The following is a 19,506-nucleotide window of genomic DNA, read 5'->3' as shown; positions in this document are numbered from 1 at the left end:
CTATTCTTTTTTCCTTTAATATAAATTCATCTATGTAAATGGAAATAAGATTCCTTCTTTATCTTTAGATGGAGTATAGTTCTTTTTCCCCTTAATGTACATTCTTTTTCCGATTAAAATATAAGCATAGACAATATGTGAAACAAAATTTTTACTATACGCTACCATCAAAAGAGCAATTAGATATAATATTTCTACATCAATTAATAATATTTGCCATTACAAATTCTCATAGACTAAGAAAATACATTTTATACAAGAACATCTTCTTGGTCACCAACATTTGTCTCTACCATAATTCACCAAGGCACAAACTTATCTATAAGTAAACACAGTTTCCCAGATATAGTTGAATTGTCCATTTGAACACAAATCTTCTCCTTGTGTTTTACACAAAACAAAGAAACATCCATCAAACCATGTTTAATTAGCTTAACTCAAATCAAACTTCAATTTAAGCAAACTTAAATTAAATCTAATCGAATTTTTTTTCTAACTCCCAAACCATATAGCAAAAGAAACCTATAGAGTATGTGCAAGCAAAATGTAGTAAATCAAGCAAAAGACCAATGGTATAACCCATATAAACATTCACTTTCTCATATGAAAGAACCATCTGTATACATAGTGAACACCCACTTTAGTTAATAAGAAATAACTAACAAATTGACCAAAATACCACTCGTGCACCATGTTTAAATGACTTAACTTAAATCCAACTTCAATTCAAGTAAAATTAAACTAAATCTAATCTAAACCATATAGCAAAAGAAACCTACAGAACATGTGTATGTAGAATCTAGCAAATCAAACAAAAGACCAATGGTATAACCCAAATAAACATCAACTTTTTATATGAAAGCACTATCCCTATACATAGTAAAATGAACATCCGCTTTAGTTAATAATAAATAATTAACAAATTGACTAAACTAAAATACCACTCGTGTACCATATTTAATGGCTTAACTCAAATCCAACTTTAATTCATAATAATATCATGTCATGGGACCTTAGTCCTTAGGGAAATATCTAGAGACAAGTCATTTTTATAATAAGCAATTAATATGACAAACTAAATAAGAAGCCTATAACTTCTTTAACTGAAACCACTCATAAGGTGAACCATACACACTTTACACACAAGTAGTAACGTGTTATAATAATATTATTAAAAACAAAATCCAGGGCCACTTGTGGTGTTATACTTAGTTATGTAAATTACAATATAACTATATTAACTTCCTTAATAGACAATTCTCAAGTTACAAACACAAAAAGTTTTCATTTTTCAATTTTCACATAGTAACAATTTTTTGCTATCAATTTCAAAACCTGTGTAGCAGTAACCAACCATGCCTTGTTTATTAGTATTATGCACAATTTCTTTAAGACTAGAGCTGAAAATTACACTACATACATATAGCAGTGTAAGTGATAAAAGATTGAAAGAATTAGTTTATTTATATATATCACGTTCATTATGACGGTTTATAACCCTTTATCATAATCTTCTTAAGCTCATGCTTCTGATATGTGGAAAGCCTTGAAGGGAACATAACATCAAACTTGATTCTCAAAAATCTTTGTGTATGTTTGGATTACAGTTTGTAAACCAGAGTTTGCATAAAATTAATTTTGTAAAATTGATTTTGATGATAAGTTAGTTTGGGTTAACGTGATTTATGTTTGGTAATCTTTATATCAAAATTGATTATAGTAAAATAAATGTTGTTTGGATTATACTACTCAAAATCACTTTTAGATGAAAAATTATTGAAATAGACATCAATTTTATATACCTGCAAAATCAGAATACTATAAAAAATAATATAAAAAATATTTATCATATAAATAAAATAAATACAATAAAAGATAAAAATATAAAAGTTTAATAAAAAACAAAAATAGAGTACATCAAAGAATAGAAAAAAAATTATAGAGATAAGAAATAATAAAAATTCCATAAAACCAACAACATATATCATATGAACAAAAAAATACCATAAAACGTAAATAAAATTCATACGAATAAAATCAAATAAAAAAAATTTCAATTTGTTAGTGATTGAAATAAATCTGAACAATTTTGATGAAAAAAATGGAACTAAAAAATTATGAAGAAGCAGGAAGAACTACAAAGAATGACTGTGAAGATAATAGTTACTAGTATCATTCTTATAGAAGAAAATGAAGGGTAGGGTTGGTAAAAAAAAAATATTTTAGCTTCTCCTAAACATGAAACGTGAAACGCAGAAGCTACAAATTTGAACTTCTCCTAAACGTGGGTTCAGAGGCAGAATCAATTCTGCGTTCACAAAGATAAAAATCGCTAAACATCAAAGTAAAACTTTTAAGAAACTCAAACGGGCTTCTCTCCTCTCCAAAGTGTTTGCCAAACACACCCTTTGTTTCCTGGTTCTTTAGAAATTTGCATCCCTTCATTTAGGACCACCATAACATGCCTCGGTTTCACAACATCAATCACTTCCATGGCGATTTCTATATGAAGGAAACCAACCATCCAAATACAAACATCCTTTTATTGAAGGAAACCAACTATTTGTATATATAGTAAATTAAACATCCGTTTTATTAAAACTAACCATCCTTATACATAGTAAATTAAGTACATGTTTGGATGCCATTATTTTGTTAAAAAAAGATCTTTTTTCAATGAAAAAAGATCTTTTTTTTATTTTTTAACGTGTTTGGCAAATTTCTAGTAGTAAAAGTAAAAGCACTAATAAAATAAAAAAAAGATCTTTTTTGAGAAGCTGTAATTTACATCTTTTTTTAAAAGATCTTTTTTCCTTAAAAAAAGATGTTTTTCATGTAATAAATAAACAAAAAAGTACTTTTATATTGTTATACCCAAACATAATTGATAGATAAAAAGACCTTTTTACATGAGATATCCAAACATAAAATTACTTTTACTTCTCTATAAGATCTTTTAAAAAAAGATAATTCGAAAAAAGATCTTTTCTTAGAAGCTCACCCAAACAAGCCCTAAACATCTGTCTTATTTCCAGCAAGTAAATTAACTTTGCAGCCGTGCATATTATCGGAATCCTAGTTTAACTACTCCAAATTGAGAAATATACAGTAGTGAAAAAAATAGAAATTAAGCAAATCAGCAACAGCCATATATTTTTTTTTTCCAATTGAGTCCAGTAATTCAAAAATAAAATATACTCTGCAAGACAAGAGCTGGATAGCGGTTCCTCAATGCAAGCCAGCGACTACCGGTGGTATCTGGATCGGTTGCAGTAGCGAGTTCCTTACTCCTCTTCTCCATCTCTAGGAATGAAAGAAGGGAAGGGAAGGGATCCTCCCGGTTAGGCTTCCAATATGTTGGCTCAGCCCAAATTCAGATCTTGTAGAATGGACCAAATATTGGGTCAACTTCTAAAAAGTAACCTCCAAATGAAGGATGGACTAAGTTGACTATGGATGGGGCTGTTAATGGCATGGCAGGCAGCGGATTGTGTAGCTTTATGATTAACATTGGAAGCTGTGTGACTTTTCAAGCAGAGATTTGGCGCATTCTCCACAGTATACAAATGGCCTGGGAGCTAGGATTTAGGAAGGTAATGGTGGAATCAGATTCACAAGCAGTAGTAATAGCTCTCACGAAATTGGAACACATGCACAAACACCCGAAAAGTCTAGTTAGAAAGATAGATTCCATCATGAAGCAAAGCTGGAAAATACAGATAAGAGTCATAAGACATGTCTACAGAGAGAGTAACAGGAGTGCAGATTAGCTCACAAAGGAGGCCTTGAAAATACAATAGGAATACTATTTTCTTGATCAACCACCTCATTGCCTTATATTATTACTTGATGATTACTGTAAAGGGGTCTCTTTACCTCGGAGAATAGTAGATCTGTAATTTTTCTTTTGTTTTCTTAAGACTCTGGTTCCAAAGTATACTAAAAAAAATCTAACTTTGTTTTAAACAATAAGATTCTGGTGGTCTGGTGGTTAATTTTTATTTTAAACAGTAGTATAAAAAATATTGTTTTAGAATTAATTTTTTGTAATTTACTTTTACAAATTTAATAATGATTTATAATTTTTTCTTACAACTTTTGAAGACAAAGTTGTTTTGAAGGAGAAAATAATGTTAAAATTAGTATTAGGTCTAGTCTAATTAAAAAATTATACTATAAATATAAATAAAATATATTAATGTAAATATGTATAATGTAATTGAAAATTCTATTTTCTCTCTTTTGACCTTAATTTTAAGAATTTTTATTCTATTTTTTTTGAATTTCTATCAAATTTTCTATTTCTTTATACAACTTTGCATCACTAGAGTTGTAGTGGTTGCAACTTGTAAGTAGATGGGGTGGTAGCGAAAAATTAGAGATTTATGGTGAAATAAATAAGAATTTTGTTAGATATTTTGGGTTATATTAAGTTAGAAGGAATATTTTAAAAATATGGCTAGTTTTTTTTTCTTTTTTTTTGTAGTTGAATAGTATTGTCTTTTAAATTTTATTGTTTTGAGTACAATATCAATTTTATTTATTATTTTTTAATAAATTATCAGTATCTTAAATATCGTGAATAAAAATAATAGTTTATTTGTGTTTGTTATTGTTATTGTTATATAAATTGCATATAATTCAAGGCATGTGGATTAAAAAGGTAATGTTAATGAGAATATTTTTTGGCAAATATTAGTCGACCTTTTTAAAATTATTTTATTTATCTTAAATTTTAAATTTTAAATCATAAATCTTTAATAATAAATTTTAAAATTTAAATTAAAAAAAAAGATTTTTTGTTTTTTAAAATTAAAAGAAAAACTCATGTTAACTAACTAAAAGATAATTTTTTATATTTTGCTTTTAATTAACTATGAGTAAAATTCGATGTTTTTTATTAGGATAAAGTATACTTTTTACTTCTGAAATTTGACAAAAATTTTAAAAATATTTTTAAATTTATTTTATTTAAATTTTGTCCAAAAAATTTTCGATTTGTATATATTTTTAATGGCTAAATTTTTAAAAAATTTAAAACTAATCTAATAATAATATATAAAATTATATTTAATTTGCTTGAGTTAAGAATTGTTCTTATAAAATTGTTGTTAAATTGATTTTAAATTTTTTAAAAAATTAACTATCAAAAATATATTTAATATAAATTAAAAAATTATGTAACAAAATTAAAATAAAATAAAATTTAAAAATATTTTTAAAATTTTTATCTTATCGAATGATCATGAACTTGAAGGGTCGGTAGCCCAGTGCATGGTTCAAGTTTCTCTTACAGATATTTTTGAAGGTATACCTTTCTTTTCTTGTGATTCTGAATTCTTATGACTCCAGGCCACTTATTTTATTATTTCAAAGCTTTATTTTCTGAATTACACCAAATATTATATTATTCTTTTGTACAACCTTTTTGATAGAATTTGATGCTTGTGATTTTTGAAGAGGTATCTTCGTTGATACGTTGGTGTTATTTGAGATTTAAGCATTTAGTCGTGACCTGTGAGTTAACCTCATCGGTACTTTACCCGAATTCAATGTGGAGGGCTATTTTACTAAGAAAAAAAATTAGGTTACCTGTCTATTAAAATCAGTCACTAAAAATATAAATATATTAATAATTAATTTTAGTAATTAATTTTGATATATAAATAATATCTAAAAAAAGAAGTTCAATTATTTGTCTGTCCAAAATAATAACATTCGTCTATATTTTTCTTGAAATTGCAGTCAAATTAATTTTTTCTGTTTGGGTAAATAAATAGCACTGGCATATGATCTGTTTTTTAGAAAAAAATAAACATTAATCAAACAAAAACTAAACCAATTCAAAAGCATCTATTTTTTGAGAAAAAATTGATCGTGTTGGAGGTATTTTTATTTATAATTTTTTTACAAATATATTTTATAAAATATTATAATTTTTATATTTGAAATTTAAAGTTATAAACAAATTTATTTATGAACAATAAGTGTTTTGATATTCAGGGGTCAAATAGACAATTTACTAGTTATTTAAAAATAGATTATTGGAAATGACTCGGTGCGACTGTGTCTCTGGCCGTTACTGTTACTGTTATTGTTACTGTTACGTGTTTCTTTCTTCCCACAACGCGCTTCCTTCCTTCCTTCCTTCCTTCCTTTGTGTTCTGTTTCCCACAACAACGAAACAAAGCAACTCTTCTTCTTCATTCCATTTTCCATCTTCCAACTTCCTCTCTCTCTCTCACTTGAATTTAACTTCTCAGAGTCTCTTATTCAATCCAAGCTCTGGTGTCAGCGTCAGTCAGAATCGAGAATGGTGTGGGTATCTGCACTGATTTTTGTTGGCTTCATTGTTGGGGTTGCGGCGGTTCTTGCGGCCCAAGCTCTCGCACTCTTCTTCATCCTCAAACGACTGCGTTTTAAGGCCGATAGAGACCAATCCCGAATCGCTGCTTCCCAACCACCACCCGCTGAGCTCGATCCTCTCCAGTCTCTCGATTTCGTCTCCAAGAAGCAGGTTCTTCGATTCTTCAACTCAACTCAACTCAACTCAAATCCTTCTTTTTCTCCCTCTTTTTTTTCTTTCAAAATTTAAATTTAAATTAATCGTATTTTTAATTATATTACTACGTTACGCGCTTTAGCAAACTGAATGATATTAATCAATTAATTAAATTAATTCGTTAATAATAATGCTGGTACAATAATAATAATTTGAGCTGATTTTTTATGCTTTCGAGTAAAATTCATTGTATGTTCTTCAGTTTCTTTTGCCTTTTTTTTTTCTGTTGACGTGAGCTTCATTTTTGATTTGGTGTATGCTTCGTGTAAATTGAAGACTGCGATTTATCTGCAGATATAAAAGTGAGTTTCATAGGAAGCAATTAGTTAGTCCTTCGCATTTTTGGCTCTTAGTGGTTGGAATTGGGAAATGGAAATAGAAAGAAAGAAGGAAAGTAGAGCTTCTGATTTATGGAAAATAGTTATTTTAATGTTAACCAAGCCTTGTGCCACTAATCACAATGATTTCAAAGAAAATATTGATGTTTAAAGAATTTGGAAAAAGGAAAGTCTTGTACATAGGGTGGGGAAAACCCAGTAAGGAACTCCGCACGGTACTCTGTTAGGTTTTAGGTTTTGATTATGCAATACTAAATTACGGATTTGAAACCTTCATTTGGGAATCATTAATTTCCACAATTTTTAATCCATTTTATTACTCCTCATCTAATTCTAATTAGCTTCTTCTTGCAGGGTGTTCTATGGGTTCTAGAGTCAGAAGAAGTTTGGAGATCATGGCTGGATAAACCATCAAAAGAACAAAAAAGAAAAAGGGAGCTCTTAGAGGTTTCCCCTATCAAAATGTATGGGCAGATCAAGGGTCAATCGCTTCTTCTAAGAGAGTCTGATGGTTTGCAGAGAACAATTGAACTCAAGGGCTGCACAGTTCAGGCTGTGTCAGCTTCAAGCTTTTCTTCAAGAAAATGGTAATGTGATTTTGTAGTCACTTTCATTTGGTGGTATCTAATTTCTCACAGTAAATAGGAAGAGTGTCGATGTTTATTTGGTGATATTCATGCATATCCTTTTTTCCAATTTTATCTCATGCTGCCTCTCTTTTGTTTGTGATTCCTATCATTGCTGGTTTTCTCTTAACTGCACACGCATACATGGGTTTAACTATTTAGTATCAGTGTAAAGAAAAGAAATGAATAGGTTATAATGAATTACCATAGTGAGTATTATATTCTTGACTAAATTGGTTATGCTAGAGTTGCAGTCGTCTTCTGTAACTTATTTTATTCCTTTCAAAGGCAAACATTTTCAAGTGCATTGTGCATGATTTTTTATTTCAACGTTTGATTCAAAACTTCAAAGCTGTAAAAATGGACTTCTTTTTCTGAATTCTCCTCATATGTGTATTCATATAGAGAATGTCATTTCTTTGTCTTTTTCTGCTTCTTAAAAATGGGTGTCATGTGATAGCATGGATTTTGGGGGTATTCGTTTCATAATATTGGAGAGATGAATTTTATTTTATTTATTGATCATTCGTTCAAGAAATTAAATGTTTCAAGTTCTTATTTGATTAATGGTTTACTTAATAGGGCAAAAAGGTTCCCCATCAAATTAGAAAGTAAGGGCTCTGCAATATATGATGGAAGCAAAACCCTCTACATATATCTCGAAACTTCATGGGAGAAAGAAGCCTGGTGTAAAGCTCTCCATCTGGTTTCATGTGATCAAAAGGATAAAATCAAATGGTTCTCCCAGTTGCATGAAGAATTTCATAATTATTTAACATCCTTAAATTCTGTATTTCATTTTTTTATGATGAAGAAGTTTTCAAAAAGAACTTCCCGGGTTGGTTTGGAACATAAATCAAGTTCAGCTTTATTGTTAGGCCATGACGAAAAAAAGTACAGTGAGAAGCTTCGTGCTGGTCAAGATGCAGTTTTGGCCACTGGATTGATGAAAAATGCTCCAACAGGAAAGCATAAGAGTTCCTTGGTAGTAGATGATGCTGATGCTGAGGAGAAGTTTGGCATTGATGAGGGAACATTATGTTGGAATCTGTTGATTTCTCGACTATTTTTTGATGTCAAAGGAAACACAGAGTTGAAGAAATCGATTCAATCACGGATTCAGGTTTGTACTTGTCCCATTGGATTCGTGTGAGTTTGTTTAGTTATCTTTCTTTTGCATCAATGTATAAGTGGAGATCATTGTGCTTAATTATGAATTTCTTGCATTTATCTGTACTTGTTATTCAAATTGAGAATATTTGCTTATTGTTGCTGGAAACATGATAACAGATATTCTATCTTTTGAGTATTGAGTAACCTTTTCATTCCTAGTTCTTCGATAAAGCTCAAGGTTATACTCATAGAATTTAAATTGTGCTAAATATAAAACATTAAGAATACAGCCACTGTTCTTTCCAAATGTGTTCTTTTGTAGAGAAAATTTGTTAGTTTAACTAATCAAAAGGCATCTCTTCCGTTTCAGAGTTTTTCAATCTGGTGAATGGAAAATGTAATTAATTGATTTAAAAATTTTTTTGAACAGAATTGGAGAGAATGTAATCATGCATTTTGTTTTCCCCACCAATGTTTATGCAGCAATTCCGTCATGGACTTATGGTCATAGTGCACTACTTGTTAATTTCATTATGGTTGCTGCTAGAGAGGTGGTTGTTGTTTGTTAAGTTTCCTTCTTTAATTTCTTATTCTTATTATTTTTTTATTAAAATCTAACAGAGATCATTGTCCAATATGAGGACTCCCAGCTATATTGGTGAAGTCATCTGTACTGACATCAATACTGGGAATATTCCACCTTGTATAGCTAGAATGAGGGTTCTTCCTATGGAACTGAGTGAGGTATGGGCCTTTGAAGTTGACATTGAATATTCTGGAGGTGTGGTGGTAGAGATCGAAACAAGGCTTGAAGTTGGTGAACTTGAAACAGAGGACTCAAATCCAGAGGTAAGTGATGGAGGAGCTGTCCCATCAGATCTTCTTGAAGGTTTTGAAGATTTAGGAAAACAATTGAATCTTGAGGAAAGAAAGAATGATTTACAAGAGGAAAAAGAAGACGATGATGATTGGAACACTGGTTAGTGATGAGTCCTATCAAGTCCAGTTATTTATGCATTTTCTACGTGCATCCTATAATGAACTTTCCTCTTGAGTTGTGTCAAACACAATTATTTATGTTGTTTGTCTTTCTTCCGGGAAATCTACTTGAACTTGGTTGTCTCGGAGGTTGTTCAATCTGTTTCACAATTATGGGCCTGTTTGGCTTCTTTTTTTATCCCATTTTTTGTGTTTCCCATTTTAAGGATTCTGTCAAGGTGACAATAGTTAAAACAATTTATATTTCCTATTTTAACTATCTCCCTCACACAATTTTAAAACAAAAACAAAAAAGTAAATGAAAAATGGAAATAAAAACAGGACATGAGGTCTCCACTTTCATTATTGTTTGAACATCCAATACTTTTTTGTTATTTTTCAAACTTCAATTTACTTCCATCATTTCTTGCTTTCTCTTAGCAGATGTGTCTAAGAGCTTTAAGAAGATTTTGTCTTCCTCAACTGGATCAAGATGGAAATCTATATTAAAGTCTCTTGCCAAACAGGTTTCACAGGTACCATTTTCTTATATTTTCCTCCTTTATTCCATGGTTTCTTCTTTCAGTTACACTTTACCAGTCCCTTTCACTGTTATTGAATTTCTGCTATTTCACTAATGTGGTGTGGTCATAATAAATTGGCATCTTCTCTCCTTTATTCCTTTTTTCTCAGTTAAATAGTGTGTGTGTTGCACAGATCCTCCTATATTTTGGCACACGAGCTTGTTATTTCACCCTAAATTTTTTGAAAAATAACTTCTTGTTTGAGTAACTTGAATTAACTTCTCCGTAAGATTTACCAAACCAGTGAAGAGACTGTCCTTTTGTTGGAAAATATAGAAAAAGACCAATGAAAATTAACCACAAGGGAGGTCTTTGTGTGTGTATTGATAGAAGAACTTTATAAGGTAAAGCTGGATAAAGAAACAATCAAGATTGTAGGATAAGAAATCCCCAACAAATAAAATCAGTAAAAGAAACCATAATGAAAGAACTCGTACGAAATTAGTAACTGTATTAGAGTCAATCCCTTTTCATGTCTGAAAAGATAGGTTCTTGAAAATTATGTGATGCATAACAAATTTAAGAGGTAATGAAATATCATTGAGTATACGTGTGTTTCTTTCCAACCATTGCCATACCACTCACATTACCCATAAACTGCAATGTCACAAAATTGCTTTCTTTCTTCTTCTGAATCCTTGAAACTGAATGGGTAGACACTGACTAGCAAACTTGCACAAATCCATATCAAACATGCCAAACAGGAAGCTTCCAATGAGACCATTATTACTTAGTTTTCTTTTGATTTCAATATATATGACCGGTATTTTGAAATGGTGTATGTACTACAACATACTACTTGAAAGTTACATTAAATGAATTCTAACCAAATAGGTTTTCATGACATCATAAAGTTTTTTTTTTCTTTTTTTGACATGCATAGAAAGTTTATCATATCGTGTAATTTTCTGGTGGCTGATTGTCATTTGTTTTCCAGCAAGTTTATGACCATGGGCATGAGTGTTCCCAATTGGAAGACAATGAGTTAATTTAAATGAATAATCTATACAGAAGTAGCATGCAATTCAAGATTATCTCAAGAAGGTTCTTGAGAGTCACAGACTTTTGTTAAAATTGCATATTTGTGCTAAACTTCTCTTTTCTTTGTACCAGAGCATTGAATTTGAAAATCCTCAAACTGTTCTTACTTAGAAAGATTCAGCAGCAAGCTGACATCTTCTCCTATATACAAATATATTGGTTCGAGTAACACTGACTTCTGCTTTCAATAAGTGTTGGTTAATATATTTATCTGAATTTTTTAATAACTAAATTAACTGAAGTGCGTGAGTTGAATCTTTTTTGGTTATGATTCTTAATATTATCTTCATTTTTCTTGTCACTACACGCATAACCACTTTGTAGGTTTTTGATAATATACAACATCATTGACAAGGTGCATAATATTGCAATTCTAGACCATTTTGATGCATGCACCTAGAGACATTTATATTTGATGATATGTGCGTTTATTATTATTATTATTATTGAAACAGCCAAAGGTGTTTTATTCTCAGAGTAACTGATTATTTCTTATCAAAAGGTTCCGCTCTCTTTGGCAATAAAGGTAGAATCCCTCAGAGGGACATTGCGTTTGCATGTAAAGCCACCTCCGTCTGATCAACTCTGGTACGGTTTCACATCAATGCCAGATATTGATTTTAGCTTGGAGTCATCTGTTGGAGAACGTAAGATAGCTAGTGGGCACATTGCTTCGTACCTCATCAATAGAATAAAGGTATGTAATTTCATTAAAGAATTCAAGCCAAAGATCATTCTTTTCCTACAGTTTTTATTCAGTGTGTAACTCTCTTAACTCTTAAGAAAGCCTTTTCCTACTAGGTGGAGTCGGTTACATGGATCCAAGACGTCATTGCGTCGTGTCCATTCATTGGGATGCGACAGTTTTACGTTGGTTGTGCAAACCTAACACAACCCTACATGGATCCAAAGACGTCATTGCGTCATGGTCATGGCCATGCATAGACAAATTTTATGTTGGTTGTCATAAGCGTAACTCGACCATAGGCTATTTAAACTTAGACCGAGTTTACATATATCGCAGGTGTCAGTAATTGTATTAAATGAGGATAAATCTTCTATAAGCAATTTTTTTTTGTCTCCGTCTATCTGTTTATATGGACCCCCTTTTAAGTGCCTAAGTTTCTCTCATTTTATTACTTTCTGGTTGAGCTTGTCTCAAATATGGTCAGTTATACACAAATTGGAATTTGGATTTTCGGGACAAGAGATTGAGCTGGTATTTTTCTTTTCCCCGCCAAAAGGGAATCTATAAAATTTCACTATTTCTTTTCCTCCTGCAGGCAGGAATTTGGGAAACTTTAGTACTCCCCAATTGTGAATCCATTTGTATCCCATGGATGTTAGCAGAAAAGAATGATTGGGTTCCTCGCACTGTTGCTCCATTCATATGGATTAACCAAGAATTTGCGGTTGACAGTTCAAATGATAGCAATAATCAACCTTCTGGTGGAGTGAAAGCTAATGCATGTACTTCGAGTACTGGTTCGGACCACAAACAACAAAGGCCTAAAATTCCTAAACCTAGTAAAGAGCCGACCAGCAAATCATCATACTCTGCTCTTCCACAAAGTTCATCAAGCCAACCATCCCTGGAAAGCAGCAGAAAGTTGGAAGAATTGACAACGCCTTTATTAGAGAATGACAAACCACAAGAAACTAGAGACTCGGAGCCATTTGGAACACCTTCACAAAATGACGAAGACGAAACTAGTGAACATAGGATGGAGGATAACTCTCAGATCATATCAGTGGATAGAAGTTTGGTAGCTGAGAAACGCAATCATTCTATTGAGCAAGATGAGGGAACGCCAAGGAAAATGGGGAGAAGGGAAAGGATGTTTGATTTGCGGAAGAAGATGGGTGAGAAGTTCGAAGAGAAAAGGCGTCATCTTGAAGAGAAAAGCAGGCACATTGTTGAGAAGATGCGAGGACCATGAGAACCAGAGCGTAAATGGGAAATGCAGATATGTTGTTCATTCATGATCAGTTGTTGATTATGAATGTGACAGACAAGTACCTTCTATACGGCAGAACAAACTGGAGGTATCAGATATTGTTTCATTTTTTAGTTGTACATTTTAAGTTGCTTAGAAGATCAAACTGGGGCTTATAGGTATGTTAATGATCCTAGCTAAGAAAATATTGTCAGGTCATGAGGAGGTCAAAGATACATTGTCTCTTGTAAATTTGTCACAGCCACAGCTAAACAACACATTGAGAACTTGTCTAGTTGCTGAGTTTTGCATTCATATCCTCAAATTTGAGGAATAGTTCAGTTATAGCATTTTATATTCTTGAACTTCTATTGATGAGTTCTTTGTTAATTAGCCAACCCGATCTAACTTCAACAACTATCAAGCAGATAGTAGAAATAGTTAATTCGAACAATTGAATGACCATTCCTTTTATGTTTTTGTTAATTATGAGAACGTTTTGTGTCAGCTTTATCACTTGTAAGGATAAACACCCCTCTTGGCAGGTCTAGTAAACAAAGGATGTAATTGGGTGGTTCAGATTGGATTTGGAAGCAAAATTACAAGTAAAATACTCACAATTTATTGGTCTCAGAATCACTCACTCATAAACGATACTATCATCTTTTTGGCTTTCAAAGTCACCAACAACACACTCATAAATTAGAAGAAAATTTCTAATAATCCAATATATTTTCATTCATATGGAGAGATGATTAACAACATACTTATGAAATTTTTATATAGGCAAATTTTCATAATAAAATAATAATTCTTATAAGAACTAAGTACTAATTGTAATATTTCATGAAACTAGCAAAAACTTTGACTAGTTAACTTTCTTATTCAAATTTGCTTCAAAATTTTCAAGCTTAGTCATCAACTTGAAACTTCCAATTCATAATTCTTTATTTTTCATGAATGTTGTGTTGTCTTGCACTAGAAAAAATAACTTGCATTCTTGTAGTTTCTACCACTTAATTGAGGGTGCAACATGGTTTCCAATTCAATTTAATTTCGAATTTCTTTAATGTTTTAGCATATAGTATTTGTACTATCCTTGAATGTTCTTGATTTAATTATCTAACATTGCCTTCCTTAAATCAAACTTGCAGAATTAAATATTTCAAACATCTTTTTCAACTTGTAACATAACTAAGTCTTCAATAGCTTTGTAAATATATCTGCAACTTGTTCTTTAGCAAGACAATACTCAATTACAACTTCTTTTTCATTCACCAAGTCTCTGATTTTATGAAATTGAATATCAATATACTTTGATTTCTCATGGAATACTGGATTTTCTACAAAGTGTAATAGCTGACTTGTTATCACAAAATATTGTTACTGGAGTACTTTTTTTCTTGTTCAATTTCTCAGGAATTCTTCTTAGCCAAACTGCTTTTGTTGCATAACTTGCTGTGATGCGTGAGCATCTTATCTATCTTTTCCTAGTGAATTTGCATCTAAATTGTTGAGTTTAATTTAGAATTAATTATATTTTAGCCACTATGGATGCTATTTTGAGTTTTGTGCAATTTTATTTATTTTAGGTAGCATTCGGAGGGATTTGATGAAGGTTTTGTAGAGAAAAAGAAGAAACCAAAGAGATGACCAGCGAAGACCGACGCGGACGCATGGCTCACGCGACCGCGCGGAATGGAGAAATTGCAATGACGCGATCGCGTGCCTGACGCGAACGCGTGGACTGGAATCTGCATAAATGACGCGAATGCGTGGATGACGCGGACGCGTCACATGCGCAATCTGCAAAAATACAAATGACGCTAGTTACGATTTCTGGACTGTTTTTAACCCAATTTCCGGCCCAAAAAATACATATTAGAAGCTGCAGAATGGACAATTCAAGTGGTCCCCACCCATAAACTGAAAATCTATTAATTAATTTGAATTTAAATTCAAATCTTATCTTTTAGAAAAAGATATTAATTTTAATTTTTGATTTTTTAATCTATTAGGATTAGTAATAAATAGAAACTCTGTACATTTAGACAGGTATCAGGTTGTTACCAGAACCCTTATTTTTCTTCTCTGAACCATGAGCAACTAATCCTTCATTGTTAAGGTTAGGAGCTCTGTCTATTTGTAATGGATTAATTCGTTTGATCTTTCTAATTTGTTCATGTTTTGATCTATATTTCAATAATTGTTTTCGCTCTTAATTTAATGAATATTGGGTGGACCGGAAGTATGACCCATGTTCTAATTGAGTTCTTGTAAAACTTAGAAAAGCTCTTTACTTGAACAACAGCTTGGAAACATATTATCCTAAATTTTAATTATTTGGATTTAATGGGATACGTGACATATAATCTCCTTATTTTTGGGTAATTAGAATTTTTGTGGCATATAAACTGAAAATTGATTTTTACCCTCTAATTGGAAGCAACTGACCAAGGAATTGACAGTTAATGAATTTTAGAGGAGACTAGGAAGGTCTAAAGAATTAGGGCCTAATCACATATAGTTTGCCATGAAATTATATCTTGCATGATTAAATTAGTTAGTAATAAAAATAAATCCGGAAAAATAGATAACTCTGAAACCTTAACTATCTTCTCATTATATTATTCCCAACTTATTTATTTGTCTGTGTCTAATGCTCTTTGAATACCAAAACACTATTTTCTGCTTGCCTGACTAATTCTATCAAACACTATTGTTGCTTGATCCATCAATCCTCATGGGATCGACCCTTACTCACGTAAGGTATTACTTGGTACGACCCGGTGAACTTGCCGGTTAGTAAGTGTGGGTTGTAAAAAAACCGCATCAAGTTTTTGGCGCCGTTGCCAGGGATTGACTGTGATTAACAACTACTAGTTGTTTGATTGCTTAGATTAGGCATTTTAGTTTTAATTTTTATTTAAATATTGTTTTATTATTTTTCAAAAAAAAATTAACGTAAAATTTTTCTTTACGTTGTTAACCAATTTTTTTCTTCTTTTCCGTCCAGTATATGTTATCTCATTGGGAATTCTCTGCACTCTAACATAGAAATTCCCATTCTTTCTTGTTTTCTGTTGTTTATGCGCAGGAACAGAGACAAAGAACATCTCTTAGACTTTGATCCTGAACCTGAAAGGACTTTCAGGCGGCGTTTACAACAAGCAAGACTTTACAAGGCTACATAATTCACTATGGATCCCAATAATAATGCTAATGTCAATATGACAAATCCGAATGGGGATGATCAACAAAGGAGAGTGCTTGGCTCTTATTCTACCCCTATTGCGGATCTTTATGGAAAAAGTATTGTGGTGCCCCCTATTGCTGCGAACAACTTTGAGTTGAAGCCTCAACTGGTCACCCTGGTGCAACAAAACTGTCAGTATCATGGTCTTTCCCACGAAAACCCAAATCAATTTATTTCTAGTTTTCTGCAAATTTGTGACATTGTGAAAACAAATGGAGTAAACCCAGAGGTGTACAAACTCATGCTCTTCCCATTTGCTCTGAGGGATGGAGCAAAACTATGGCTAGATTCTCAACCCAAGGACAGTTTGGATACTTGGAACAAGGTGGTTACTAAGTTTTTCATAAAATTTTTCCCACCAAAGAAGCTGACTAAGCTTAGGATGGAGGTTCAGACCTTCAAACAGAAGGATGGTGAGACTCTGTATGAAGCTTGGGAGAGATACAAGTTACTGACTAGGCAATGCCCTCCAGACATGTTCTCCAAATAGACACAAATAGACATATTTTATGAAGGCTTGGGTGAAATGTCCAAAATGTGCTTAGACAATTCTGCAGGATGTTCATTGCACAAGAAGAAGACACCGGAGGAGACTATTGAGCTGATTGAATTGGTTGCAAGCAACCAATATTTATACTCTTCTAACAGGAATCCTGTGAACTCTGAAACCCCTTAGAAGAGAGGCATGTTGGAAGTAGATGCTATTGATGCTATTAATGCTCTTCTTGCTCAGAACAAGCTGATGTCTCAGCAAATAAATCTACTAACTCAACAGATGGGTGGCATGCAAGTCTCAGCTATCAACACCCAAAATCCCCCATAGGAAGTCTCCTATGACATGGCAGGTAATTTTGTGCAAAATGATAATTATGATTATGCTCAACCTTCTTTTGAACAGGTGAATTACATGGGGAGTGGTCCTAGAAATTCCAACAATGACCCATATTCTAAGACAAACAACCAGGGATGGAGGAATCACCCAACTTTTTGGATGGAGAGATCAACCTCAGAGACCTCAGAACTTCAACAATAATTCTCAGGGTGGTTTCCAACAGAACAATGATTTGGAAGCAATATTGACAGGTTTTAGACAGGAAACCAGTGCATCCATCAAGAACCTGGAGATTCAAATGGGTCAAATAGCCACCAGAGTTAATGAAATTGATCAGAGGACCACTACTAGCCTTCCTAGTAACACAATTCCAAATCCAAGAGAGGAATGTAAGGCTATCACTGTGATAAGTGGACAAGTGGCAAGTGAAGAAGCACAAGTTATGCAGGAAACCAGAGCCTCCATTAAAAATTTAGAAGTACTAGTGGGTCAACTGAGCAAGCAAATACTTGAGAGGTCTGCAAGTACATTTCAAGGTGATACAGTGGTGAACCCAGGAGAAGATTGCAAGGCTATTCAATTAAGAAGTGGTAAAGTAGCTGGTTCTGAGACCAAGGCCAATGAAGAGCTAGTTGAAAAGAAAGCTCCAGAGAAAAAGAGGGGAGAGTTGGAGCACGCCCCTCCAAAGCGTGCGGACAATCCATTCCCAGACTCTCTTGACACTTATCCTACACTGCCAAAGGCTCCTGAGTACAAGCCTAAGATGCCATATCCTCAGAGACTTCAAAAGGAGACCAAGGACAAGCAGTTCTCAAAGTTCTTGGAAATCTTCAGAAAATTACAAAACAATATTCCTTTTGTTGAGGTTTTGGACCAAATGCCTATCTATGCCAAATTCATGAAGAATGCCAGATCCAGGGAGCTTTCAAATTCCATGCACCATTGGGAGCACAACCTTTGAGAAAGCCCTATGTGATCCGGGGGCAAGCATAAATCTAATGCCCTTATCTGTGATGAAGAAGCTGCAAATCCAAGAGGCACAACCCACAAAGATAGCATTGCAGATGGCAGATAAATCTATGAAGCCTGCATACAGATTAGTGGAGAATATCTTGGTTAAAGTGGGTAAGTTCTTCCTCCTAGCAGACTTTGTGATTCTGGACACAGGGGAGGATGAGAATGCCTCTATAATTCTAGGAAGACCATTCCTAGTCATTGGAAGAGCTCTGATTGATGTAGAAGTGGGTGAATTAGTGCTTAGAGTGCATAATGAGCAACTAGCCTTTCATGTCTTCAAAGATATACATCCAACAGGTGAAGAAGAAAGGTGCATGCAGGTTGAGCTTATTGATCCAAACCTTCAAAAACCGCCTGATGATACACAGCAGAATCTGCAACTCAAACCTCCCTTGGTAACAGTCAATAAAATTTCTCCTGACATCAAACCTAAGTTTGGTGTTGGAAATGCACCATCTACAAAGGAAGAGGTTCCCAAAAAGAAGAAAGTACCCAGAGGATGGAGAAACAAAAAGATCCCCACTGAAGGTTTCTCCCCAGGAATGAAGGTAGTGTTGACCAGCAATCCAGCATGGGTTTATACAGTAATCAGAATCCTCTCTCTGGAGCATATTGAGCTACGTCATGGAGATACAGGAAAGAAGTTCAAAGTAAGGGGTGAAGAGTTGAGCCCCTATGATTCTCCTCCTTAGAGGAGCTGACCGTCAAGCTAGTGACGATAAAGAAGCGCTTGTCGGGAGGCAACCCGATAATTTCGTATCCTTTGCTATTTTTATTTTTCGTAGTAGTAATTTTCTTATTTGATTTTTATTGAGTTCTTACTAATTTTCTGATCATGCTGCTATTTTATCACAGGAACCGAACACCTCAAGCTCTATATATATTTCAAAACAAAAAAAAAGGCACACAACGCGATAGCGTCACTGACGCGGACGCGTCACTTATGTGTGCGTAAAAAAATGTTATTTGACAGAGAGTTGCACGGGAGTGGCGCAGGAATGGAGCATTTCGCACAAACGATCCCACGCAGTCGCGTACCCAACGCGTTCGCGTCGTTTGTGATTTTCGCCATTCACGCGGACGCGTTACTGACGCGAACGTGTGACCTGCAAATTCGACGTAAAAGAGTGTTTGGGCAGAGAGTTGTGCTGGCATGGGGCAGAAAGTGTGCTAGAAGCACAAATTTGGTCACGCAGACGCGTCCCTGACGCGACCGCATCCA

The 19,506-nt window shown here is 33.3% G+C and overlaps 1 protein-coding gene across 1 annotated transcript; it reads left to right on the top strand.

The window, feature by feature from the left end:
* The first annotated feature begins 6,078 nt into the window (after positions 1-6,078).
* Positions 6,079-13,548, top strand: LOC107465974 (uncharacterized). Its single transcript, XM_016084961.3, has 7 exons — positions 6,079-6,517; positions 7,255-7,487; positions 8,109-8,649; positions 9,261-9,618; positions 10,059-10,153; positions 11,745-11,939; positions 12,526-13,548. Exons 1-7 carry the CDS (start codon positions 6,314-6,316, stop codon positions 13,180-13,182), a joined length of 2,283 nt encoding a protein of 760 aa, XP_015940447.1. The 5' UTR covers positions 6,079-6,313; the 3' UTR covers positions 13,183-13,548.
* Positions 13,549-19,506: the final 5,958 nt, after the last annotated feature.

Source organism: Arachis duranensis, chromosome 9, assembly GCF_000817695.3.
Source record: "Arachis duranensis cultivar V14167 chromosome 9, aradu.V14167.gnm2.J7QH, whole genome shotgun sequence".
Classification (NCBI taxonomy): domain Eukaryota; kingdom Viridiplantae; phylum Streptophyta; class Magnoliopsida; order Fabales; family Fabaceae; genus Arachis; species Arachis duranensis.
This window is presented reverse-complemented; position numbering and strand designations above follow the sequence as displayed.

Coding starts and splice junctions, on each gene's coding strand:
- LOC107465974 (XM_016084961.3), top strand. CDS start 6,314: ATGGTGTGGGTATCTGCACTGATTTTTGTTGGCTTCATTGTTGGGGTT. Junction 6,518..7,254: donor ATTTCGTCTCCAAGAAGCAG/GTTCTTCGATTC, acceptor TTCTTCTTGCAG/GGTGTTCTATGGGTTCTAGA. Junction 11,940..12,525: donor ACCTCATCAATAGAATAAAG/GTATGTAATTTC, acceptor TTCCTCCTGCAG/GCAGGAATTTGGGAAACTTT.